The 26,942-nt window shown below is 37.6% G+C and overlaps 1 protein-coding gene across 1 annotated transcript in view; it reads left to right on the top strand.

The window, feature by feature from the left end:
- The first annotated feature begins 6,806 nt into the window (after positions 1-6,806).
- RNF220 (ring finger protein 220) overlaps positions 6,807-26,942 on the top strand; it is a 349,771-nt gene continuing 329,635 nt past the window's right edge. Inside the window, exon 1 of the mRNA XM_081946336.1 lies at positions 6,807-7,446. Within this exon, the coding sequence (XP_081802462.1) occupies positions 6,822-7,446 (625 nt within the window). The 5' untranslated portion in view covers positions 6,807-6,821. The remainder of the gene's footprint in view (positions 7,447-26,942) is intronic.

The following is a 26,942-nucleotide window of genomic DNA, read 5'->3' as shown; positions in this document are numbered from 1 at the left end:
CTTAGAGCGGCAGCGCTGCGCCTTCCCTGGCTCTCAGCAGCCGTGTCAGGCTCTCGCTCACTCCCATGCTGGCCGAAAGCGCTTACACACACGCGCCGGGTTTAGTGCGTCCAGCTTTCCTCCCCACGCACCTCTCAGAATCTTGCCTTGCCCAGCCTGAAATCAAAGGGGGACGCCGCCTTCTGAGAAATTTGCACGGTAGGTATCTTGAAATTGCGGGGAGGGGGAGAGTGTTTGCTGATAGAAAGTCCAGGAGCGGTGGCATTCGTCGGGGTGGGTGGGTGGGTGTTGTTCCGTAGGTGCGTGTATCTTAACTTTTCAGCGGTAGATCGCCGGAGTTCTCTATCCTGGCACTTAAGAGCCTTCCGCAAATTGAAGGCAGTCATGTTTGGAAGAGTCAAAACTTTGCAAGTCAAGTTTGCCTCTTATTTCGCTCCGCGCCCCGTTCTCCCGAACAAAGTTTGAAGGCAAGCCGTTGCTTATCGGATCTTGGGGTGGAAATGTTGGAAGAGGTGTGGGTGGGTGTTTGTGTATGTGGGGAGTGGAATCTTAATGAGTATGCATTTAAAAATCAAATCAGTGGGGCGCTCCCTCCCCTCGGAAGGCTAGCCCTGATCCCAGAACTCTCCTCCTTCCTGCCCTGCTCTTGATTTTCCTGGGGAGGAGGTGGGTAATAGCACACACAGGAGGGGGTGGGATCAGGTGCCGGAGTTGAATTCTGGCAAAATGCAAGAAAACAGTTCCCAATTAGCGCCAACAACATTTAATTTTTTTTTTTAAAAGGGAGGCGGCAATCCTTGTGCACACCACATGGAGGTATTTCCCGACTTTCGCAGGTCTCAAGGTCTCCTGGTGTAACAAAGCAGTTTCCCCAAACAAAACCAAGCGGGAGAGGGGCACCTTAGGGGAAGAACGAATTAATAATTATAAATAATTTTAAATAAAACCTAATGTTTTAAACCCTGAGATTTTTTTTTGGGGGGGGGGAGTTGCATTTAGCTAACCCTCGCGTAATAATCGGCACCGTTTTCCCCAAACGCTTTCAGTTTTACGGTAGGACGGGCTCGCATTTGAACTTTGATTATTGGCAATTAACCAATAGCAATTAAGGACTTGTCCCTATTTTGGTCCAAGTTCTTTTTCGTTGCGATCATTGTGACGTACGTCAAACACATAAAATTTGGATGAAAGGTTGAAGTTTCGAAAACAACTTCCTTTCTTTCAAAGAATTTCACACGCCCGTATTTCTCCAAGAGACCAAGTCTGAGGCGCGTTGCCCGTTTGCAAGTTATCCCTGCAAAGAAACAGCAAAAGGCGGTTTCGTGGTTTAGGGTGAGAGCGTGGCTACAGCGGGCAAATCGCAAACCCGTTTGGAAACCGTTGGAGGAGGAAATGGGGAGAATGGAAAACGAACTGTTTGGATTCCTGGAGTAAAACTTCATGCGCCTTTAAGCTCAGAAGCTAAAAATCCTCGAGGTTTCAGTGTAATACAGCCGCCGTCGCAAGAAAGAGGCAGGAAAGTCAGCACAGAGGTTGCAAGGAAGGGGAAATAATTCCTCACCTTGTAGATCGAAATGCAGAAAAACCATCTGCTTGAGCACAATGAAATCATTAGGCAGTGACCAATTCAGGAGTTGCGTTGAATGCTTTCGCCTTGCAGACAGGAAATGTGCAGAGAAGGGATTGTTGCAATAAATTCAAACAACTCGAGTCATCCGCACGTTTGATGAGCTTTGGTTGTTTTAAAAAGAAAATAAACCCTGGACCGAATATAGAAATCGGGACAGAGGGAAGATATCCTCCCCCGCACTTGTTTCCTGGAAGGGACGAAAATTTCGTTTTCTTTGCAATGCGCTGAACTGGTTTTGTTCCTGAAGTTTACAGGCGCAAAGCAGTTGAGATTTCTGGTTATTAAAAACAAAAAGCAAAAACCAACGGCCGAGCAAAGCAGGGTGAATATATTGAGAGGGATTTCTTTTGATTTCCTGTATCTCCCAGATATACTTCTGGGGCAGTTCTCTTTTTCTTTTTTGTTGTATTCAGTGAAATGGGAAGATCGGAAGCTTCCTTTTTAATTCCCTTGTTTAAAACTATATAAACCAGTTGCATTCTTTTGTGCTCAGATGAATAACCCGGAAAAGACACCTGTTTTAATTTGCAAAAAAGTAAGGTAAAAGTGGGATTTCTTTTACCCTGCTAAAATTTGAATCGCGTTTTTTTTTGTAACTGTTGATAACTAGAGATTTGGGAAGATAGTTTGGTAAAAGCCAAATCGGTTATATATATATATATATATTCTTGATCAGAAAAGCAGTTTTGAGTAGTTTTCTCCCCCCCCCCCCCCCCCATTAAGCTCCGAGAAAACTTCTGTATCTACTCTGGAGCCGGGCTGGAGAAAGATCCCAATTATTGTCAGGTCAGAGCAGCAGCGAATCATTACTTTTTTAATTCATACTTTTTTGTGTACTTTGATTAGTTTGGAAAGGGTTTTATTAAAGTTGGAAAACAATGGATGTATTCTATAGCCTTGGGAATAAAAATCTATGTACATTTACATTGCTTTTTCCTCTGCAAAGGCTGGTACCTTAATTTTCTCTCAAGGTTTTCTTTTCTCTTTTTCCTGAAATAGCAAGTTTTCTGCAGGAAAAGAGCCTCCCCTGCAAAATTGGAGAGAATCAAAGCAGCTGCTTTTTTGTTACATCTGGGGACCCGATTTTCTATTACGTTTTTAAAAATAGTTATTCATACCTTTGAAAGTGGTGGCCTGAATTTCAAACCACAAAGATTCTTATTCTTATTCTACCCTGTCTCCCCCCCTTTTTTTTAAAAAACTAATTGTTTGCATTCTTTTTGTACTTACCCTTAGAACTCCCAAATATTAATTAATGGCAAGATATGCCAACCTGTAGAATTCCTTAATTTAAGACTGGATTTTTTTTTACTGTCAAGTCCCGTATTTGTTGAGAATTTATTAGGAGGAAATCCAGTTTAATTTAATGCATAAGACATATGAGCACTTTAATTCCCCAACAGCTGGAATAGTTTCTTTGTAGATTAGGATTTTTTTAACCACAAATGAATTTGCAAATTCCTGTTTCTAAAATTACATGATTTAAGAAGCACTAAGAGACCCAATCTGTAGTATCTAAAGGTACCCTCCAGTATCTTTTTGAGGTGTGTGCTTTTTATGAAAAATTGTTAGATTTACATTTTTTTCCGTTGGCAACAGGCAGAAAAAAAAATCATAGATCTGTATTGTGTCATTTTAATTCCAAACATTTAAAAATAGCCAAAAATCTAACCAATATCATCAACATAGAACCTCTTTTAATTAAGAATTTAAAAACAATTTGTTACATAAAAAATTTCGTGGTTTTCTTCCGTAAATATATTTTAGGCTACCACCTGTAGTTTAAGACTACCTTTTTAAAAACTCTTTTATATACAGTAAACTGGTAGTTTATTGCATATAAATGATTAGAAGGCTGCATCATGAATAGTTTTGCTTCGTTTTGATAATTTCTTAGCTAAGTAAACATTAATTCTATGTTGATTTAATAAATTTAAAAAAGTTGCACCTGACATACTAGATTTCATTCAAGGTTTAGATGTTTTCACATTGATTCAGTTTCTGCTTTTAAAAGATGCAGATGGTGGGTGCCCTTATGTTCAAATATTTTTATCCATCAACTGAAAATCTTGTAAATGTAGGAAATCAGAATATAGGCTTCGGAGAGTTCGTCTAACGGAGATAACCAATGGACAGTTATATGTAGCTTCATAGATTTATCTCCACCCCCTTGGCCACCTCCACTCCTTGTTTAGTTAATTTAACAAAGACTTTTTGCAATCTGTTTGGAGTTTGTCTGATGCCATGGAAAAGTATCTGCTGATTTATTTGGTTGCTTTTCGATTTCTGTCGCTAGACTGTCTTTTCTCTTCCTTTCAGCGAGGATGTCAGCTGTTATTACTTCCTATTGATCCCTTTGCAAAGTGAGAAGTGAACTAAAATTAATGTCAATTCCACTGCTTGGATCAATAGCTGGAGTTATTTTAATCTGGATTTGCACAGGGTGCTAAATTTAAAAAAATCAGCATAGAGGCAAAAAGTAACAGTTACTTACTTTGGCTGTACCCACCCACTTCTGGTCATCAAAATATTTTTTCAGGCTGATTATCCTGCAATCCATATTTTTTTAATTAAGCAGGCCAGTTAGTTTTCTTATTTTAGGTTTCATATTTAAAAACCAATGACATTTTGACTTTGGGAGTGCATTAACTATAGATTTTCATAATGACTAGTCTTGCCGCAGCTTCATCCATACATGCTTTAATGATCGCAGTGATCGGGAATAATAGCATGGGATGAAGTGATGACTGAAGGTACGTAATAGACAAGGGGAAAATGAAAAGTATGCAGGAGTTTTTAAAAATAAAATTCAGTCTGAACCATTATTAAAATATGTTGATTTATTGTCAAATGAAAAAGATAGCTGGAACGTTTCACACTATTCTGTAAGGAGTGTTAAGTATGGCTTCCATTAAATACATTTAATATAAGCAGGGATAGTGGCATTAGTGATATATTCTTCATCCTCTTTCATTCCCTTGGAGATTGTGGTTACAATATGCCAGTTCAGATAATGTTTCTTTCCCTAGGTAAATTATGTATACATTTTTGCTTTAAAATTAATCAAAGAAATATCCAGATTTCTCATAACCCTTTTCCACTATTGTAGCTTTTGATTTTACATTTGATTATTTGTTATTATCTTTAATCATTTCATTGTTCAGAAAACTCACCCAAAATAGTGCTGATTAGATTGCCCTTGCCATGTCTACATCCACAGCTAAAACTTAGATGAAAGTTATTAAAGATGTGAACGTGATTCAAAAAATGTTAATGAAATACTTCTAATCTTTTAGCATTGTTTTGTATAAGAAAGGAAGCCAATGCAGTAGAAATAGGATGATGTCAGTCCATCTTCACACTACTATACTGTCAAACTTCTGGGTACAGGATAGAAGAAAAGGAAATGTTATTTCTGCACTGCATGAAGGATGTAGCAAGCATTCCATAGAGTTTGTTAACCTAGGCTTGCCATTCAGATAATACAAAAGCCACTCTATTAGAAACGGGATCCTTTTAGTAAGTTTTATTTGCTAGGCCTGACCTCCTGGAACGAACAGACACATTTTGTACTGCTTTTTTATTATATGATTTTTTGTTTGCTTGTTTTTTGAGTGCTGTAAGGCTAGTGTATTGTTTTAAAGTAAGCCTTTGTATATTAAAGTGAAGTGAATTCTAGCATACTTAATAGCTGGGGCAGAAATTTAAAAAGAAACAAAAGGAATGCTAATGTTATTATAACAGGGGAATGAGTTTTCAAGGCTAGATAGAATTAGAAGCAAAGTTTGTAAATACATATGCACATAGAGGAAGTATGTGTATGTATGTATGTATGTACGTGTGTGTATGTATGTATGTGTGTGTATATATATATATATATATATATATATATATATATATATATATATATATATATACATACACATATACACATACACATACACACACACATACATACATATACTTACATACATACATATAGAGAGAGAGAACATGAGATTTATTTTCTTGTACTCGGCAACTAGTTTTAAAGGAAAATGTGTGTGTGTGCACGCGTGTGTGTATTAAATAAATAAATAAATAAATAATCCTCTAAATCTTAATGGAATATTGAGGGCAGTTTACAAATCTAGTTAAGCATGAGCACATTAGGAAGTAAAACTACTGATCCATTTTGTACTGTCCGCAAACTAAAAGGCAGATGCTTGGAAGAGATCAGATGGCACAGCCACTAATTACAATTTCAAATATTATCAGGGACGCCAAGGTCTTATTGATGTCATTATTGTTTTCTTTTTTAAAACTGGAAGAATAGCTTAAATGTATGATTCAGACATATTATTTATTCTCCCTTCATCACTAAGAATAATGGAAAACCCAAAATATATATATCTGCACAATTGGAATATATTCCTCTACTTCATTTATTTCATATTTTTGTATATTCATGAAGTATATACATTTTCATTTATAATTTTTGAATAATGTATTTTATTCAAAATTCAAAATTATTGATATTAATTTTCAGATGTTGTAGTCATAGGCTACACCAAGAATTGGCTACGCCAAGAATTTCTTTTGTTCCAGTATTTTTTTCTGGTAGGAATAATATATGTTTAATTTATCACTAGACATAATTCTGCACTCTTGTTGAAATCATTCAACCCCCACTTCAACATGTGGCTTGATCTGAATCTGCACTGGTGCCTTATCCTTCTGTAGGGCAGACGGAAAGGATAGCAAGGCCAGATCAAGTGGCATTCTCTGCATAAGATTCACAGATTCTGTTGGCTTTCATGTGCCTTGTGCCACATTTTATCTACCTTGGGTGGACTGTCTCTTGAATCTTAAGTTTAATGCTAAAGCTGTAAAAGAGAACAGGAGGGAGACTTGTACAGACCCTTAGAGGGAGTCAGAGACTCTTCCAGTAACACGTGAACTTGTTGGCTTTCTAAAAGAACAACACATGGAAAGTTGGCTTAGGCTTTTACAATTTTCTTGCTATATTAAGAACTGCCAGCTATTAATTCAATTTTCTGTGTTTTTCATCTTTTCCTCTTCTTTGTCTTTTCAGTTTTGGGATGGTGATAAGGGTTTGGTGAGATCACTCAGCTCTACATCCAGACATCGCTTTGTTTTCCATCCAGGGAAGACCATTTCCCTTGTGGCCCTGTCAAGAAAAGAGACTCCAATGGACTTACACCAGGCAGCTTTCAAGATGGAAAACTCCTCCTACCTTCCCAATCCTTTGGCATCTCCAGCCCTGATGGTCCTGGCTTCCACTGCTGAAGCCAGCCGTGATGCTTCCATCCCCTGCCAACAGCCCAGGCCCTTTGGGGTCCCTGTGTCGGTGGACAAGGATGTGCACATCCCGTTCACAAATGGCTCCTATACTTTTGCCTCTATGTATCACCGACAAGGTGGGGTGCCTGGAGCATTCACCAACCGTGATTTTCCACCTTCGTTGCTGCATCTCCATCCTCAGTTTGCACCCCCTAATCTGGACTGTACCCCAATCAGCATGCTGAACCACAGTGGTGTTGGGGCCTTCCGTCCCTTTGCCTCCACTGAGGACCGGGAGAGTTATCAGTCAGCTTTTACACCTGCCAAGCGCCTCAAGAACTGTCATGATACCGACTCTCCCCATCTACGCTTCTCAGATGCTGATGGCAAGGAGTATGAATTTGGAGCCCAGCTTCCATCTGGCTCTCCCGGCTCCCTCAAAATTGATGATACTGGAAAAAAGATCTTTGCTGTCTCTGGCCTCATTTCAGACCGAGAGACTTCCTCCAGTCCTGAGGACCGAAATGATAGATGTAAGTACCTTAGCTTTGTTTAACTGGGCTGCTAAATGCTCAACAGGTAATACTTCTGAATGCTTGAGGGTTCTAAAGAGGCCAAACTATATGGGCCTATTTTCCTTTCAATTTTAGTGAATTACAGAAGAAGACAGATAGTAGAAAATCTAGACAAAATAATGTTTCTTTTCTGCTAGATTTTGGGTTCCAACTAGCAGAAAAACTGCCAACCTTCCAGAAAGAGGGAAAATCTTTGTAGGAGTGGGTCTGACTCTACATTTATTTCAGGAAACTCAGTTTTTGATGGTAATGTCTTTGTAAACTTTGTCTTCCACCTCTGTCCTTATGTATTTGATGCCAGTGGTAACAAAATACAGTTCTTTTACCCTGGTATTAGTGTAAAACATGTTTCTTTTACTTAGATCTGACTTCTAGTAAGGTAACCTAACTTCTGTCATAAAAACAGAGAAGGTAAGGCATTTCATAATGTGTTACACAAGCTGAATTTCTTGCACTAATATGCAATAATTTTCTGTAATACCCTTTATAAGTGCAAAAGTAGAATTCCAGAAGTGAAAATATTTCGCAGACTAAGCTAAGCTGAACCTAAGATCTACTGGAGCATTCCTCTCTCCAAGTAATCCCTTCCTTATTAAATGCCATGAGTTAGCTCATTAGAGGAAAGTAGATCAAGAAGTACTTATCTAATATATTGATGATAAGGCAGTGTTCGAGTCAGGCTTGTTTGTTCCCAATTTGAAAACATAATGTAGTTTAGATGTTAAGCTAGTTTGCCCTTCCTTGCTTCCCATTGTAGTTTCTCATACTGCTTTGTCCCTTTTCTTCTTCCATTTTTTAAGAAGTCGTAAGATGGAGAGAAAAATAAAGATTTTTTTTCTTTTGAAAAAAAAATTGGAGCACTCCCTGGTTCCCTGTTGGATACCATTTTTCTTCTTTTTCTTTATGACACCAAGGAGAGTAATAGAGACATAGTTCCACTCTCTCCCTGTCGGTGCTGCTTCCTCAGGCTGTCTCCTTGAATTAGGCGCTGTGTTAACTTCCCAGTGCTATGAGGCGTCTGCCAAAAGCCTCCGTACCCTGTCAATAAAAGTCACCATAAAATCAACCTGCCTTATAAATCCATTGCTCGTTGGTTCTGAAATATGTTATGAGTTTGTCTTTTATGTCAGTGTTTGTGTGGAAAGCTTCCTCAAAGACGAAACTACATGTTGCACTAAAGGCTTGTGTGCTTTTTCCGTAGTGTGGCTTAGCTGAGTGAGAACCACCCAAATGTTCTTGTTGTCTTTGATGTTTGAATGCAACAAGTGTGTGTGTGTGTGTGTGTGTGTTGTGTGTATGAAAAGGTGGGATAAATAATAAAGTTTAAAAGGTAAGAAAAAATAGATTTGCCCCGAGTAAAGATTTTTTATAATTTAAAACAGTATGCATTACTAATGTAAATATAGCAATTTACAAATACAAAATTAATGCAGATAATGCATATTGGAAGTCATCTTCAAAATGCTGGCTCTGTCAATTAAATATATTTAGAGTGTATTAATTGCTTCATCTTGCTAACTGCTCCTGTTAAATAGTGGCATAAATGAACAAATATTTTATGAACTCACTGAACAGTGTTTAGAAAGTGATTGACTCAGAGGTAAACATGTGTTTAAATGTGGACACAGTTCAGAAGAACTAGGCTTTTTTAGTGGTTTTTCTATACAAATATTTTCATGAATTCTCAGATAATGTTTGGGGGAACCATATTAAACAGTTTTAAAGGATGAAGGAGATATATAGACTTTTACAAACAAAAGTAAACAATTTTACAAACAGGTTTTTGTATCTTAACACCTTCATAGGATCATATCGTCTATTCATTCTTCATATTTCTTTCTTTGCTATGAAAAATAAATCAAAATTGATTTCAATTTCATGGAAAGCAGACCAAAATTGGCTTCATACCAGCCTGTCCAGGTAAAAAATATAAAACAGGTTTTACAATTAGCACTCACTAGGTTAAGTTCTGGGAGTAAATATTGGCTTCATCTAGTTAAAACTTTATTATAACAGTCACGAGTTTTAAAGGCATTTTATTATTTATCTGTATAAATATGTAAGTATCTCTATCTGAGGAGCAACAAACCTGGTTATATGTAATTATGACCTTCAAATACCCTTGGCATGTTTAGGGTTTTTTTCATAGAACTATATATTCTTGGGTATTTCAGAATCTTGAACAAGAACAGTACATAACCTGTGTGTGAAAGATTATTTGTTGGTAGTTTCTAGAATGAGGTTGAGGATGGAGATAGATTTCTGATTATTCTACTGTTCTGAATGGAACCAGAAGAATGCACGCATATTCACATGAATGAAAATGTGGCATATCAGCTTTTATAAATTCCTAGTCATTTAGCCCTTTCAAATGTGTATCAATTTTTTAATACATATAATATATATAAACCTCTCTGTGAAAGAAGATTTCTTTTTACCAACAGTCTACAATACATTTTAGAGAAATGATTATATAGACAAACTGATCTGCAAAATTGTATTAAGGGAGCTAGTAAAAACCATTGCAGTAGCAAACCTTTATGTCTCCAAGAGGCACTTTGCAAAATATTTTGGCTCTGTTTATTTGCAGCCTTCCATATACTGAAATGGGATCAGACTGCATGATGTGTGAATAACTTCAATCACAACACATAACATTCCTTGTCTGGCACCAGCAGACTCTATTCTTTCTTTGTTTATTTCTTATAATTTCAAACTTGGGATTTTCACTTGCTGCTTCATTTGTTTTTAATGAAAAATAATACAAATCAGCAAGCTTAGAGCTTGTGAAACTGTGGGAAGTGTTTGTTTGTTTTTAAAAACAGGAATGCCATCCAAAGCTAATGGAATTTAATGAAGGGCAAAGTGTATCACTGTACAAGCATAGATGCAGGCATCTCATTTTATTAGTAAGATACTAAGAACAATACAGTATGTCTACATTCTCTGGAGACAAGAGTCTTATCTCTGTTAATTAGTCGTGTAAATCGAGATTGATTCCCTACCCATGTGAGAAGTTATTTAAGATTTACATTGGTCAACATTGCTTTGAGTCCTGCCTTCTGGGTATGTTTTGATCTTTAAAAATGGCTTAATATATTGAGCTGAACCATAGCTGTTGTGGATTTTATATTTACAGATTTTATATTTTATATATACAAAGGTTTACCCAGAATTAGTGGCAAAATTGGAAGTGCAATGTGAATATATGCAAAGCTTAATTTTACAATCTGTCTCTCCGAATATATCAGTGCATCAGCATATGGTAAACATTCTCCTTCCCTGTGGTCCAGAAAAGAACCCACAGGAGTTGTGCACAAAAGATGAGAAGAATAAAGAATTTGTTTATGAAGATAAATATTTTATCCAGGTATCTATGCTTATATGTTCACTGAGAGTGTTATTCACATGGGGGGAGGTAGTTTACACTCTTATGTGTAGTGCAGAGGCATCTGCAGATACATTCTATTGGATTATTCAAATAATGATTTGACCTTAATATCCAACTACAATAGATTTAAACATTGTCCCCGGGTAACAGATCTCTGTGACTTTTAAAAATAGTTTCTTTATCTTTTAATTCCTACTGATGGCCTTGTAGACTAATAATCAGAGTAAGTCCTTTCAGGAGAGAAAAGTGGAGAGTCCTTAACATCAGCTGGATCAAGTACACCAAAACGTTCCATTGGCAAAAGCACTGCAGTGTTTCCGGGAACTTCAAAATTTGTTATCTTATACATGAATCTTCCCCAACTTCATGCTCCCCATTCCCAATGAACTTACAATGTAAGGCCTTGGCCTTTATTTTGAGTCTCCATATTGTGCTTATTTGAACTGTTTCCTCCCCTTTATTGCACTTATTCAAGTTTGGTTTATTGTTGATGAAACAGACTCTAATTCATTAGTTAGATATTTTTTGCAATTTTGCTTCTTACCATTTGTCAGCAGCAGTTTCTTTTTTAATGTCCCATAATAAAATGTTTTTTAAAATGTCATTTTAAGACAGCTATAGCTGGTGGAGAGAGTCTGTTTTCTTATTCTTACCTCAGTTTTTCTTACAGTTTTATATCACAGAAGACAGTGGACTTTTTTGTTGGGCCTCAGTATTTGGACTGGTTTTGGAAATCACTTCAAGAACTTTGAAACTAATCAATGGAAATATTTAAGAAAGTCAACATTCTGTTGAGTTAAAGTTCCAAGTAGCAACAATAATGTATTAATACAATACTGTATTAATTTCTGGTTTTTCTTTTCTCTTAGCATATTAGACAACTGACTCAAGCTTCATCTTAGCTTTGGCTACCTCAGTAGAGCAGAGGCTGACCAGGTGTTTACACACTAGGGTCTAAAGTAAGGTGGGGGTGTATTCCAATGATCCAACACTCAAAATGTATACATTGTTTGCTTGTTTTATAGTTATGTGCTGAGGACCTCTTTTTTAAATAATTGATGCTGTACTTTAGGGTTGTCAAAAGAAGAAAAGTAAAGCTCTCTTATTAAAAAGGTATTAGACATGATCTAATAGCAGGTCTTTTAAAAAACATACTAGAAAAGCATCCTATGGAAATGGACGTATCTCTAGTAGAATGGGTAAATGCATATCTGTGGTGAATTTTAAATGTAGAGAATTAGTTCTACATCTCAAGAAAAGAGCCTTTCTGAGGGGCCATATTTTAGTAAGGAAATGTACACTACATTTTCTCAGGTTGTCGGAGCCCTTTCCTGCTGCATTATGACCCCCCGTTCCCTCAGCAAACTGTTGCTGAACCTCCTTGCCATTTTGCTCTGTTTAATTGTGATGTTGGCATAAAGAAAGGCTTGGGCCGTTAACGTGGCGGAGAGTTGGGTGTGAGCTGCTCCAGTGCTGCCGGCTGCAGGACCATCTGGCCTGGCTCGCCTCCTCAGGTCTCCAGCTTCCCTTTCTCTTTATGTGTGCCGAGGCTGCCTTGCACACTTGGAATGCCTAATCACCATGGTGAGAGGATGGGCCTTGCCTCCTGCCCCTTCCCATCAATTGTCATGCAGAACTGATCCAGAGGACCGTTGTCTTTGCAAGCAGCCCGCTTGCCTGGCCATGCCTGGCCCTTGGCATAAGGACGGCTTTTAATTGATCATTTGTGGGGGAGGGCAGGGGTGGTTTCAGCCTCTCAATGTTTCCCAACACAGTCTCTGCCGCACGGCCAGATTTTTCATTTGTTTGGGAAACGCTGGTGATTTAGCTTTTACTCCCCCGCCTTCCCGATTTCCTTTTAGGCTCCGCTTATTGCTGTTTTATGGGGAACTCTGAGGGCTTATAACGGTGACTCCGAGGAGCACTGAGGAAGATATAAACATTGTGTTTATCTTCTCACAACTGGGAAGGGGGCACATACGGACACTAAATATTTATTGTCCTTCCTTCCACTGTGTGTTCGTGTTTGTATTTGCATGAACAATTATGGATTTATTATCTTTGGGCAAGATGAACTCTTAATCCAGCCGCTTTCCTCAATCCTAGGAGCATATCTTAAAACCTAGGGAGAGAAACTTGTTTGTCACAGAAAAGTTCAAACATAGCTTGGCTGGCATCACCTATTAGAAGACCTTTTTTTGTATTGTACAAAAGAAATTTCTTCTTAGGCTTACAGAGCATTATTTTATATTGCTTTTGTCATTTATTGCTGTTTTGCGTATTTTTTTTGTCTCAGTTTCTTTTTATTTAAAAGTAGGAATACTGGGCCCTGATATTGGGTAGCAGGACCAGTCTTACAATTAAGATTGAGGAGATCTGCCTCAGGTAATATATCTTTTAAAAGTATGTTTAAAATAAAAAAAAATAAACTATTTTATTTCACTTTGATGAAATCACCATTTCTTTCCCTAAAATATTTTTTTAAATTAAAAAAAAGGATGGCAACCTTTCCAAAGATTTACTAATGAATCTTTTCTATTCCAATCTTCTTTCTTTCTGAAATTGATGGTGTAGCAGCTCTGAGAATTCTGCTGTGTTAATCTTTGAGGGTTGGTTTATTGCCACACAGTGATAGAATATATACAATACAATGCAATAGCAAAGTTGGAAGGGACCTTGGAGGTCTTCTAGTCCAACCCCCTGCCTAGGGAGGAAACCCTATACCATTATATAATAGAACATATAACATTCTATATAATAAAGCTGTTTGTATGTTTGGTGATTGGATAGTTTTGTGCATTATCACAAATATCCAAAGGTATAGAGAAAGTAGCCATAACCATTTATAATTTTAAGTAACCTCAAAATGGTGGCCATAATATATACCTAAAGGTTGGATAACTGTCTCAAATATTATGGTTTTGACCTTTGACCTCCCCGTGTTTGTCAGAGACTAAATGATAAGAGGGAAAAAATGATAAGAGTTAGACATCAGCTACTTCTTCCCATTTCTTTGCCTAAACTATTTTTTTAAATTAAAAAATGATGGCAACCTTTCCAAAGATTTACTAATGAATCTTTTCTATTCCAATCTACTTTCTCTCATTTAAGTTTCTCTCATCATACTCTTTGAGATTCTGATCCTGTTGTCTTAAGGTTTAGAGTTGAAACAGAGAAAGCTATTATTTTAGTGCTTATCACTAGTAAAATTATTTCTAGCAATCAGGCCTTTCCCTCGTCTCGTCCTGTCTATCTTTAGTGAATTGGGGATAAGTTTGATGGGGTGAACCGTTTACCTTGAAATGGATTCTAACATAAAAAGTATTTTATCCCAATTGTCATTTTTCTCTCACTGTATTTAACAAATGATATGACATCTTTTATATTTACACATATGAATATTTTATACCATTTCTCTGTTAAAACTGTGCATAGCAAGAACAAAACAGTCATTAAAATTGCATGACTTTTTTTCATACTCCTCCATTTTTCTACTAACAAAATACAAAATAAGTGAGTCTTAATAAAATTTTACTTTGTACAATTAGTTTTGGTGCTTTGTAGTGGACAGTATGATTTATTATAAATATTAGAAATTAATACATAATACATATATGCGGAGGATTTGATTAAACTCAACAATTGGCTCTTGTTGGTTTGACTAAACCTGCTTAATTCATGCAGGGTAATGAAGCGTAAGTCATTAGAGAGATGATATGACATTGTAATATTAGGGTACAGTGCTAATGTTGTTTACTTTGGAAAGCAAGCTACATTGAAAATTGTGTTATACATGTCATAGTATCATATTATAAATGCTTTTGAGGTTTAAAAAATGAAAATAATTTTCAATTAGCACAATTCCCAGTGAAAGTAGGAAGTTATTACATTTTCTTATTCTATGTTTCTAATCTTCACTGTATATATGTTGATATCCTAGTTAATGAATTTCCTTCTCTCTTATTTAGAAAGGAGAATAGTTACAAAAGTTTTTCATAGCCATATTAACTCCACTTTGAATTGCTACATTATTCCTTCTATGTGAAACTTACATCATTACAACTGGATATTTTCTATGAAAGAAAATGCTGCATCAGGCATGTCTGCTAATGGTAATATATTTAACTTGCAGAGATTCTGTCTATGAGCAATAGAAATTCTGTAAAAATTGTGACCTGTTCTTATTGCTACCTTTTCAATGATGAAATATGTATCGTAGTATTTATTGTTTGTATATTCTGATCATCCATCTGTATAATCACTTAAATGATTTTGTAGCAAAATTTGGCCCTGTTTTAATTATATGAAAGATAATAAGCAATATAAAATAATAATAGATTATTTAGAATTTATTCTGGAATATTGTGCTATACCTAAAGGATTAGGGGAGTCACTGGACATTTGAGAGAGCATAGATTAAGGAATTAGGCTAACTGTGTAACTTCAGTTTGTTTTGACTTTTTCATGTGTGTTAAAAACTAAAAGCATTGACATAGCATATTTAAAAACCAAAGCTTTTAAAAATACGGCTTGTACTATTTTTGAAAACAGGACAATATTAATACTGTTTTATAATCTGAAATACATATTGTATATACTTTTAAAGAGTTTGCATTGAAATTTTATATTTCTAGCAACCAGATTTTGAATTACAATAATAGAATAAAGAGTTGAATGATCAGTGAGTCATATAGTATGATTCATTATATTAAGTACTCCTAGCAGGTTGCCAACAACTTTCCATCCAGAGGTTCATATTATAGGAACATGGGATGTCTTTATAGTTTGGAGTTTCCTACTATACCATTGTGTTAACAGTATCTTCTATTTTTTAATGGCTTACTCTGAATCTAGAACAGCTAGAACAGTTCAAATGACCTCACATGAATTGGTTCTTCAAGCGGGACAGAAGCAGTGTCACGCGGCAATCAGCTCTGCCGCATGAATCAACGTGGTAAAGCGCAGGGGCGGGCGGGAGGGCCAACCTGATCGTTGGAGTGAACCAGTTTGCTCCCAGCTGATCGTGGGAGTTACTGGTTCATCCGAACCGGCTGAATCCCACCCTTGCTTAAATAGAATCTGTGCATCATCTTCTTCCAGAATCTGGTTATGGAATGAACTTGTGAAAAAAAAAAGTAGGAGAGTTAGTTAGATAGTGGGTTGTAATAGAATATTTTGGCAAACAATTAGCTATATTGTAACCGAGTATGTTCAAATGGAGAGTTGTAATAAGTTTGAATCTCCCTGGAAAATAAATGTATTTTCTTCTATTTTACACTTGGAAGCTGGGTACAGTACAGTATGTAGGCATTACACTGTCTTATTATGAACATATAAATATGACCTGGGAGAAGCTCTGGGATCCGAAATAGAATAAGAATTCATCCATGGGGAATATCAGAAGTAATGATTGCTAAAAATGACTTATTGATTTCATTAAAAAAATAGGGCATTTTAGAGAGGAAAAACATTTGTGAATAATAAATAAAAGTCTGTGCTTGTGCATATTTTCTTTTAAATACCTTCCCTTTACAGACAATGTTATAAAAAGCAGTTTTGTCTGTCTTCATCTTGTTCTTGAAATTTTATGGACTGATTGCTTGCTAAGTTCATTTCTGCCTTGTAAAAAAGAATGAAATCTAATATATTTTATCAACTTATGCTTTGTTTAGTTTTGTTCAAGCTTTTACTGCAGACTTTCCTCCGAGCTTCTGTTTTGAAATTTAAAACAAAGGAGAAAAAATGAGACACTTTTTTTGTTTACTACTTACATTACAAGGCAGATGCTGACAGAGTCATAATCATGTTTACTCGCATTTATTATAACAGGACTGAGATAATATTTTACACAGTAGAATCCAGCATCAATTTTTAAGTTGATCACCATATACAAACCTTAATTTTTGTTTTCTTCTACTTTGCATAATCTAGGCTCCAGAATAAAAAAATATAAACACCCAGAAAACAGATTCCAGAAATTTTTCTAAGTCCTCTTACAATAGCAATACAAATGGAATAAATACATTTTAAAAACCCTTAAGATATTAATATAAATAGACTTTTTTTTGTAATTTACACTGTTAAATTGGTATGGTGTACAGGTAGTCCTCAACTTACATCCACAATTGAACCCAAAATTTCTGTTGTTAAGTAAGATAGTTGTTGTGTGAGTTTTCCCCCATTTTACGACCTTTCTTGCCACAGTTGTTAATTAAATCCCTGCAGTTGTTAAATTAGTAACACACTTGTTACGTGAATCTGGCTTTCCCATTGACTTTGCTTGTCAGAAGGTCACAAGGTGATCACATGACCTCCAGACACTGCAACTGTCATAAATATGAACCAGCTGCCAAGCATACACATTTTGATCACATGACCGACCATGGGACTGCTGCAATGGTGGTAAGTATGAAAAGCAGTCATAAAATACTTTTTTCAGTGCTATTGTAACTTCAGATGGTTACTAAATGAATAGTTGTAATGGCTAAACTTCAAAGCTTTATGCTTACTGACATTTTAGAGAGACTTACCCGATTTCAGTTTTGAAAGAGTAAATCAGTTTAACTGTAGGCTAGTTTTTACAAAATTTGGAATTGAGAGAAGCTGTGGTTTTGCAAATTAAATGACTGGCTACATTAGGGGTTTCAAACTTGCGGCCTACGGGCCAGCAGCGTCACACGCTGGCCAAGCCCACGCCCAGTTTAGCGAAGAGGAAAAAAATAATGATATGTCATGTGATGCCGTGACAATGCGAGTTTGACACCCCTGGTCTACATGGAATATTGGCTCTGGTAACAGTAGCAAATTGAACTGCAAGGAGCATGTGTAGAATAAAGATGGAAATGTGAGGAATCTACTTTTGGAAACAAGTATTGAATTTCTTCTTCCTGGCATAAAAATACCTGTCCCTCTCTCCTACCAGTCCTTGTAATGGGCTGCATTAATTTCCTTCTGGCACACTGAAATATTAGTTGGCTAGTCAGGTTCTTGCTAGGAATCATGGCTGACTGATTAGTAGGCCAAACTCAACCTGATCGGAGGGGGCATGGGCAATTAGCCCTTTGCTAGGAATCTGCCTGAGATGTGGAGTCCTTTCTGTTTCATTTGCCTTCACACATCTGTTTCAACATACAGCACAGCCTTGGCCTTCAGTAGAAATGTCTGTTTTTGCTTCTGATAGGACATTTGGCTCATGAGTACAAGTGACCTCTGTAGATTTTGACAGTGTGTGCTTTTTGAATTCAGTTTCTTGTTTTGATACTCTTACCATCTTTTTAATCTGTCCCACTTCCCTATAGGTAGATGTGAGGGTGTCTATGTCGTATGTGTGAGAAAGAGAGAGATTACTTTCCATTTTCTTTACCTCATTAAGAAGAATCACATTTTCCTGCATTTAATAGAATATTAATATTAAAATGATATTTACATATTACATCATAAGAGATGTAAACTTGTTTGGCTTGATGGGATGGAGTCTTAATGAAGTATAATGGTTGCTGTGGCAGAATGGCTTTATAAGGGGAAACTTTTAATTACTTCTAATTAATGCCTTTCATATTTTGGCTTACCTCTTACTGTCGGCACATATTTTTCTTATATCTGGCTTCCAACTCACATTTTCTCTCTCTCTCAGTTCTCTAAACATACATTCAGACTGCATTTATATCGTTTTATGTTCCTTTCTCCGTTACTGAATTGCTCTGCAGTCTTTGCAACTGTTCCTGTGGTTTTCCACAGTCCTTTTTTGGTTTTCCATATCCTCACCCCACTTCCTCAAAGATCCACATCAGCAGAACCATCTTCTTTTTCTGCATTTTAGTAAGTCATCTTACAATTCCAAATATAGCTGTTGTAATTAAACACCTTTCTATGCAATGCTTTGCCATTAATTTTCTCAATTTTCCTTTGTGGATGTGCATGCTTCCTAGCTGCCTAGCTTTTGGAGACTTTGGCTCCTCTGCAACATTATACTTCTGAGGACACACCATGTTCTTCTGGATTGGAAACAACTACTGTAGCTGGCAGAAGCTTAACTTGTGGGATGTGGCAATGAAAATTGCAGTAAGTATTCTACAAAGGGTGACTACTGTCAGTTGTTACATGTTTATCAGCTTCATTCAGTAACCATCAGCAAAAGCCATATAATTGATGCAGCAGGAAATGCAAAGCCAGGAAAACATAAGAGATGAAGGATGAATAAGGCAAATAATCAATATGGAATTAACAGTGGGGATGAGACAGGGAGAAGGACCAGTAAGGGAAGAATGGGTTGCAGGGTGATATTGGGATTCTTAGGTAAGGAGAACTGATGCTGAACTCATGGCTACAGTGGAGACAAGTCTAGAATATCTTTCATTCTACCTTCCTTGAGTCAGAACAAGAACAACAAACGATTGAGGTTCTGGCCAAAATACAAATTGCATAGTAGTGATTATTTGAGTTAAGCTATACAGCTATAAAGGAGAAATATCAAAATCTATTTGTGGCATGTACAATGTTATATCACCTTTCTCTGCCCTATTATAAGAGTCAAAAGAACAATTTGAGCAAGTTGGTGTAGTGTGGTCAAGGTGCTGGTCTTGTTAGGAGACTGAATTCTAGTTCCATTTTAGGCATACAAACCAGCTGGGTGACTTTGGGCCAGTCATACTCAGCCCAACCCACTTCACAGGATGATAGTTGTGGGGGGAATAGGAAGGGGAAGGAGTATGTATATTCACTGTCTTGAGTTACTTATACAATAATAAACATGGGATAAAAGTCTAAAAAAAATAATATACAAGATCGAAGAAGCCAGGAACATTTTAGGGCAGGGGTGTCAAACTGGCGGCCCGTGGGCCGGAGGTGTCACATGCAGGCCACGCCCACCCCAGCTCCACGAATGGGAAAAATGTGAAAGGTCACTTGCCAGCAATGTGGAGTGGCAAGTTTGGCACCTGTGTTCTAGGGGGAAGTTACTGTGCTTTATTTTGTAGTTCACAATAACTGTATGGTAGTGATGACGTATATGGTAAGTTGTAAGTAACTCGGAGGAAATAGTAGGTGATTTTTAAAGATTTATTTATAAAATCCACTGTAGGCAGAACATTTTTGTGAAAGCAATAATTATTAAAAGCATCTCTGAAAAATAGATTCTAATCTAATTAACACAGAGAAACTATTCCACATGCTAAGCAATTTATAGTGATTTACAGGAGCTTGCCTATGTCATATTACCTATATGCCATGTAGATCCTTAACCACAGTTCGTGGTTTCCTATGGTAGTATGTATTATAAGAATTGGAAACCAGATAAAACAAATCAAAATTCAAAACTTCCATGACAAAATCATCTAAAAATGTTCGATTTTCAAGTAGCAATCATTTATCTATAATTATTTATTAAACTTCTGTGCTGTCCATCTCGCCAAAGCGATTCATGGTGTGCTCAAGGGAGGCTTGCAGATGAGATTAGGTTATTACAACCTATCATGCTTACAACCTAACATTTAATAAAAGCATGATTTACATTCTGTTCGGTATGAGATGTCTGTGTTTTGTTTCTGTGGAGCTCTGACAAAACTGAAAGATATAATTTATTTCTTGAACATTTTTATGTATTTGAAAGATTTATATGGATGCCCATGTCATATAAAATAACCGGGTGGCTAACAACAAGTACTGTAGACAGATAACAAAGTGCAAAACATTAAAACCCTGTTATATCACCAAGTGATAGCTATAACAGTCCCATTGCAAAACCACAAATGCTGGGCTCACTTCCCCCTCCTGACCCAGCACTTCAGACAAGAACCAGGCCTTAAGGGCCATCTGGAAGACAAGGAGAGTAAGAACCATCTATGCCTCCTGGAGGAAGCTGTTCTACAGGGTAAGCACAGCTTTGGAAGAGACTTGCTTCCTGGATCTCATCAGATAACAATAGGCCAACCTACTGGGACAGATAGATGTTTTCAGGGGAAAGGCCCTGCAGATAACTTGGCCCCGTGCCAGATCAGGCTTTAATATGAAATAACCAATATCTTGAATTGCACCCAGAAAAAAATGGGAATAAGAACATGAATGTCCTCTTAAATACCATGAAGATTGGGGCCCGATTAGCTTCATAAGAAAAACAGTCCTAAAGGAAGGGAGGGATCCAAACAGAAAATGGTCAGTTCTGAGTTTTGTCCTCTAGACTTTCTGTTAGATAGGAGCTCTCAACATGGCTTCTCTGTGTGCTTATATTGAGTGGGCAGATTCTACTTGAAGTAGGCTTGGCAATAATCAAGTTCCAGGCATTCAAGGCTCTGTGGGTAATCAGCAGCACTTTCAACTCTTCCTAGAAAAATGATGACCAGCGCATCACTTGTAATAAAAGCAACATGGTTGTAACAGATTTGACCTCTAATAAATGGGTAGCCATTTTTATACCAGTTTTTCCAAGGTAGCCCCAGGTGGATCACATATATTGCTTGATAAATTATCACAGTTACTGTCTATAAGCTGAAAGGGCACAATGACCCCAGCCTCTCTCAGTTAATGTCTTGAGTTAGACATTAACCTGTTTTTCTCCATGCCAGATTTTGTAGGCTTCCAGGCACTGAGGCAAGATTTGTTCTGTGTCTCCCAATTGGCTCATGTTGAAGATACCCAACTGAGTATGATATGCTTATTGATGTTGCTGCTGACTAATGACTTTTTGAAGATGTTAAACGAAATATACTGTAGGTAATCCTTGACTTAGGACCACAATTGGGACCAGAATTCTGGTTGTAAGTTGTGCAGTTGTAACTTGAAGCTCCCATATGATGACCTGATTTTATCTATATTTTTGAAGTCATTAAGCAAATCACCACAGTCTTAATTGAATCCACGGACATTAAATGAACACTATGGCCATAAATGCAAACCCAGTCTTCTGAAAGGGGGGATTTTTGCCAGAAACTGGCAAAAAAGTCACATATGATAGTCACATATTGCCACCAGTCATGAAGACAAGTTGAGTGCCAAATGCCTGAAATGCAGCCATGCCTGGGCGGGCTGGGGTGGGGTTGGCATTACATTTTAGAAAGGCCAGAAACACTGATAAAGCACTTGTTCTGGGCCTACCTTGTAATTTTGAACTGTTGTTAAGCCAGAGTTCCCCCAACTTTTGGCTTTGTTGACCGGAGAGGATTCTGCACGCACATTTGGCAAGCGTATGTGTGCTGGTCAATTTGCAGGAGCAGCAGGCACATGCAGCCGTTGCTGCTCACACAAGTGGAATGTGGGTGTGGCTCACATTCTCAGATCCAAGCAAGCTCATGGGCTACTAGTGGGCTGTGGCCCAGAGGTCGGAGACCCCTGCATTAAGCAACTGGTTGTAACGAGCTCTAGGACTACCTGTATTGTAATAACCCATAATAACCAAGGAGAATTGGTTCCTTAGAAAAAGAGTGGAAACAAATGGTGCTCACTATCCCTTCTAACCCCCGAGAATCTATTGGAATGTAATGATCGAGGTTATCAAAAGCTGCTAATGGATCCAGCAGGACAGAGAGGTCATGCTTCTCCCCTCCATGTTCTGTCCTGGGGCATTCATGAGAGGGAACAGTATGATTTCTTTGTCCTGCCCAGGCATGAACCAAAATTGAAACAGATACCATTACAATAATTCATCTTCTTTTGAACCCTTTGTAGGTGAAACCCTACTCTCTTCATAGTATTGTTTCTTTAAAAAAGGAGACTGAAGACTGGCAGTTGATAACAAAATGGGAGTGTTTTGCATTGTCATCTTCAGGAATGCTTTTTCCCCCTTTTAAGGTAATTTACAGACCTGACATTTCCAGGTTGTCTCTCACTCAAGTACAAATCAACTCTGATCCTACTTAGCTTGTTTTGAAATTGGCCAAAGACAGTTTGGTACTTGTAATGGATCCTCAAGCAAGTGGCTTAATTATGGGCATATAGTCATTTTACATTCTTCAAGATGAACATTAGCATATATGCACAGTTTTCAAACAGATTTAATTCCTTGGTTTGGTTTAGTGGTGGGATTCAAAATTTTTTACTACCGGTTCTGTGGGTGTGGCGTGAGTTGGTGGGCATGGATTGGTGGGCATGGCAGGGAAGGATACTGCAAAATCCCCATTACCTCCTCACTCCTGAGGGAAGGATATTGCAAAATCTCCATTTCCACCCCACTCCAGGGCAAGGATACTGTAAAATCTCCATTTCCATCCCACTCAAGGGAAGGATACTGTAAAATCTCCATTTCCACCCCACTCAAGGAAAGGATACTGTGAAATCTCCATATCCACCCCACTCCAGGGCAAGGATACCCATTCCCTCCTCACCCCACTAACTTGCTTTCCAGCTCCATTCTACTGTGCAGGGCAACAGAAGAAGACCCAACCGATCAGCTGGGATGCCGATCAGCTGGGACTTGGGAGGGAGCAAATAGATGGGGGCGGAGCCAACCAGAGGTGGTATTTGTAGTTCTCTGAACTAGCAACATTTCTGCTACCAGTTTGTTAGAACCAGTCAGAACTGGCTGAATACCATTTCTGGTTTGGTTTGGTCTAGTAGTCCAAGCATATTACATCTCATTTCTGCTTTAGCTGATGAAATAGGACAATAAAAGATGTGTGTTCAATATTTCTGAGAAAGTCCTCGAGATGCTCTGAGGGTAATGAGACAGCTGGACATTGGATCATGATTCAGCCTGCAGCCTACCTTCCAATTATATCACAGGATCTACTACTAGGGTTTCTCTGGGGCATTTCCCATTTTTGCCTATTATCTTCCCTCATGCTTCTGAACATGATCAGCGAAGCATGCTAATTTTCTAGCAGAAGTGTTGTCATAATTAGGCAGCTTGTTGGAGAGTTTATGGTACTTAACCAGATGTGAAAAGGCTGGTCCCTTGGTCCTGACTTGCTCATAGGGGCTTCTGCCAGCTGCCTTGTCACTGATGTTAAGGCTGCTCTGTGTGGCCTGCCAAGCCTGTTTCTTCACTATCTACTTCTGGGTTTTTATGCTAAACATCCTTTTGTAACCTGCAAAAGGGCTAGGGCAGGGCCTTTGTGATTAAACTAGTTTAGGACATATGTCTTAGTGGCAAATACCTGCAGCAGAAATGTAGATGTATGTTATGAATGGAGTATTTATCTGCCAGGTTTGGCTGAGGTTCATTAGGAGTATTGTCTTTTTAGGATAATGTTCATAGTTAGAATGATGACATCTAGTAAATGTAATTATCATGATGTGGCTTGATTGTATGAGATCCTTATTACAGAGCAGTTATTGTTTAGAAGTTGAATGTTGTTTTGGCAAACAGAGGCAGCTATCTCTGTGACAATATGAACTGACCACAGGAAAGGACTAGTTGTACAAAAAGTAAGAGGAGAATTTATTTGGGAATCATGTATGGCTGCATACAAATCTACCCAAAAATGTTCTGTTAAGATGCAGTGTTACATTGCAATCTCAGTTTTTATACATTTTATTCCAACAGTGAGTTTTTATACCTTTTCTTCCAACAAACTAATTATGGCACAGATTCTGTAAATATGCCCAAATATCTAAGTATTATTTGTCCCTAAACAGCCAAAAATGTTAGGATGTTTACTCATAAGTTGTTATGAATATTCTGTTTCCCCTAAACATGCCCATTCTAAGATAGTTTAAGAATGACAATATATAATGAATTTCTTCCAATTCTGTACCTTTGTTAATTATACACTAGGATGAAATGCTGAGATTTCAATATTTGTGTCTGAAACGACTCTTGTAAGAATGTAGATAGGAAAAGGAGAAAAATACCACATTGCATCAAGATTAAAATGGTCCCTTTGAGCCCCACATGTATTTACTGATGTAGAAAAGTTGCTACTTTTCAAATGCCAACACATTATCCATAGTGTTAATTCAGTTATTCAGAATAACAGCAGTTATTCTGTTTTGTTTTCTGTTTGTGTGTAAATGTTACGGTGAAAGACCGAAATCTGGTGAATGTCGACATTCACTGGTGAAAGACCGAATATTTCATTACATTGTTTTACATTCGGACCTTCACCGGTGAATGTCGACATTCACATAGTCGCTTGGTGTATGTCCGAAAATACCCTTATCCTCTCGACATCCTTACCCTAATCCCCTTACCCTAATACCTCGGCTCCTCGCTTCCTTTTAAGCGTCTTCTATTCGCGGAGTTTTTTTTTTTAAACCTGCGATCCTTAAGAAGACGCTTAAAAGGAAGCGAGGAGCCGAGGTATTAGGGTAAGGGGATAGGGTAAGGGTGTCGAGAGGATAAGGGTAATCCTCTCGACACCCTTACCCTAATCCCTTTACCCTAATCCCCTTACCCTAATACCTCGGCTCCTCGCTTCCTTTTAAGCGTCTTCTTAAGGATCGCAGGTTTAAAAAAAAAAACTCCGCGAATAGAAGACGCTTAAAAGGAAGCGAGGAGCCGAGGTATTAGGGTAAGGGGATTAGGGTAAGGGTGTCGAGAGGATAAGGGTATTTTCGGACATACACCAAGCGACTATGTGAATGTCGACATTCACCGGTGAAGGTCCGAATGTAAAACAATGTAATGAAATATTCGGTCTTTCACCGGTGAATGTCGACATTCACCAGATTTCGGACTTTCACAGTAACATAAACATGCTTGTCCTGCCTACCACATACACTAGATAGAAAAGAAAGATTATTCCTTGTTGATCATTTATATGGATCCACAGTCAGGTGTACTAAACAAGGGGTATCCCTAAGTGTAGCATTTCTTACTTGTAAGAATAATGATAGCCATTCACTTATATTGAAGGAAAAGAAAAGGCATTTCATCATAAACACAGTTGGTTTGGCAATTCAATCCAATTTATCATTTACATGCTACCCGTGCATAGAACCTGGAATATGAAGAGGTTTTTGTTTAATAATGTCCTAGACTGAAAGTCATTTTTTATTTCATCATTTATCTCATTATTTCAGTCATCAATCAAAACTCTATTAAGGGTTACCAGAGATAAAACAACATATGCATTTTAATCTTGATCAGATAAGCCAACTTTAAATTCCTTCCTTTTACTTCTAAAAATCTTGCTCTTTAGTCCCTTGAAATAAAGTCATACAACTTGGTTTCTTTTCATTTTTCTTGTCCCTTCTTACTGAATTCTTCAAAACTTTACAAAGCTTCTTTTATAAACCCAAATTTAGGAAAGTTATTCAAGTCACTCTCTTGGTTTGCTATTTGTATAATCAAGTACTCCCTTGCTTTCATTTGTACAGTATAACTTTTTTTATGTCATTTGTTAAAAAAAAAAGTCATGTCAGTTGATAAAATACTTTGCTTTGTTTTGTAATTGTGAATTGCGTTTGAGTGCCCTTCTCCATTAATTACAATATAATATTTAGTTCCATCTAGTTCCCTCTAGTGTCCAGTTTTTAAAGTATTATGTTAAGTATTGTCATATTATATTGCCGCGCAGAATCTCGCCACTGCTCCACACCGTGGAAAACAGGCACGTGCGCACAGCTCGGCAAATTAAAGCCTGGGAGACTTGTTGTCACTCGCCTTTGCAGAAGCTTCCCTCCGAAGCGTTCCGAGGGAGGGCTGTAAACTTCCCTCCGAAGTCTTGGGATGTTCTGAGGAGCCCCCCAAGGCAAAACGCCGCTGCCAGGTAGTTAAAAGTACGTCTCTGATTCGTCTCTGTCAGTCTCTCTCTGATTCCCTCTCTCTCTCCCTCTCTCTGTTCCTCTGTCTGTCTGTCTCACTCACACACACACACACACACACTTTTAGCAATTTTATTGTTATCTACCTGTATTTTTATTTTTGAAATTTACCGTGAGCTGCTGCATTTCCCAGCCTCGGCTTATACTCGAGTCAATAACTTTTTCCAGTTTTTTGGGGTAAAATTAGGGGTCTCAGCTTATACTCGAGTCGGCTTATACTCAAGTATATACGGTATGTATTTCAGTCTGTTTAGCTTTGTGGAAATATCCTACATTAGAGAGTGAACTAGCAGGGGAGGAATTTGCTGTACAGGTAGAGGCTTCCTATGAATCCTCCCAGATCTGAATTGCATCATAGCTTATATGA

The sequence above is a fragment of the Natrix helvetica genome, assembly GCF_964273705.1.
Source record: "Natrix helvetica genome assembly, chromosome: 3".
Classification (NCBI taxonomy): domain Eukaryota; kingdom Metazoa; phylum Chordata; class Lepidosauria; order Squamata; family Natricidae; genus Natrix; species Natrix helvetica.
Note: the sequence above shows the minus strand (reverse complement) of the source record. Positions and strands in the feature narration are given on the sequence as shown.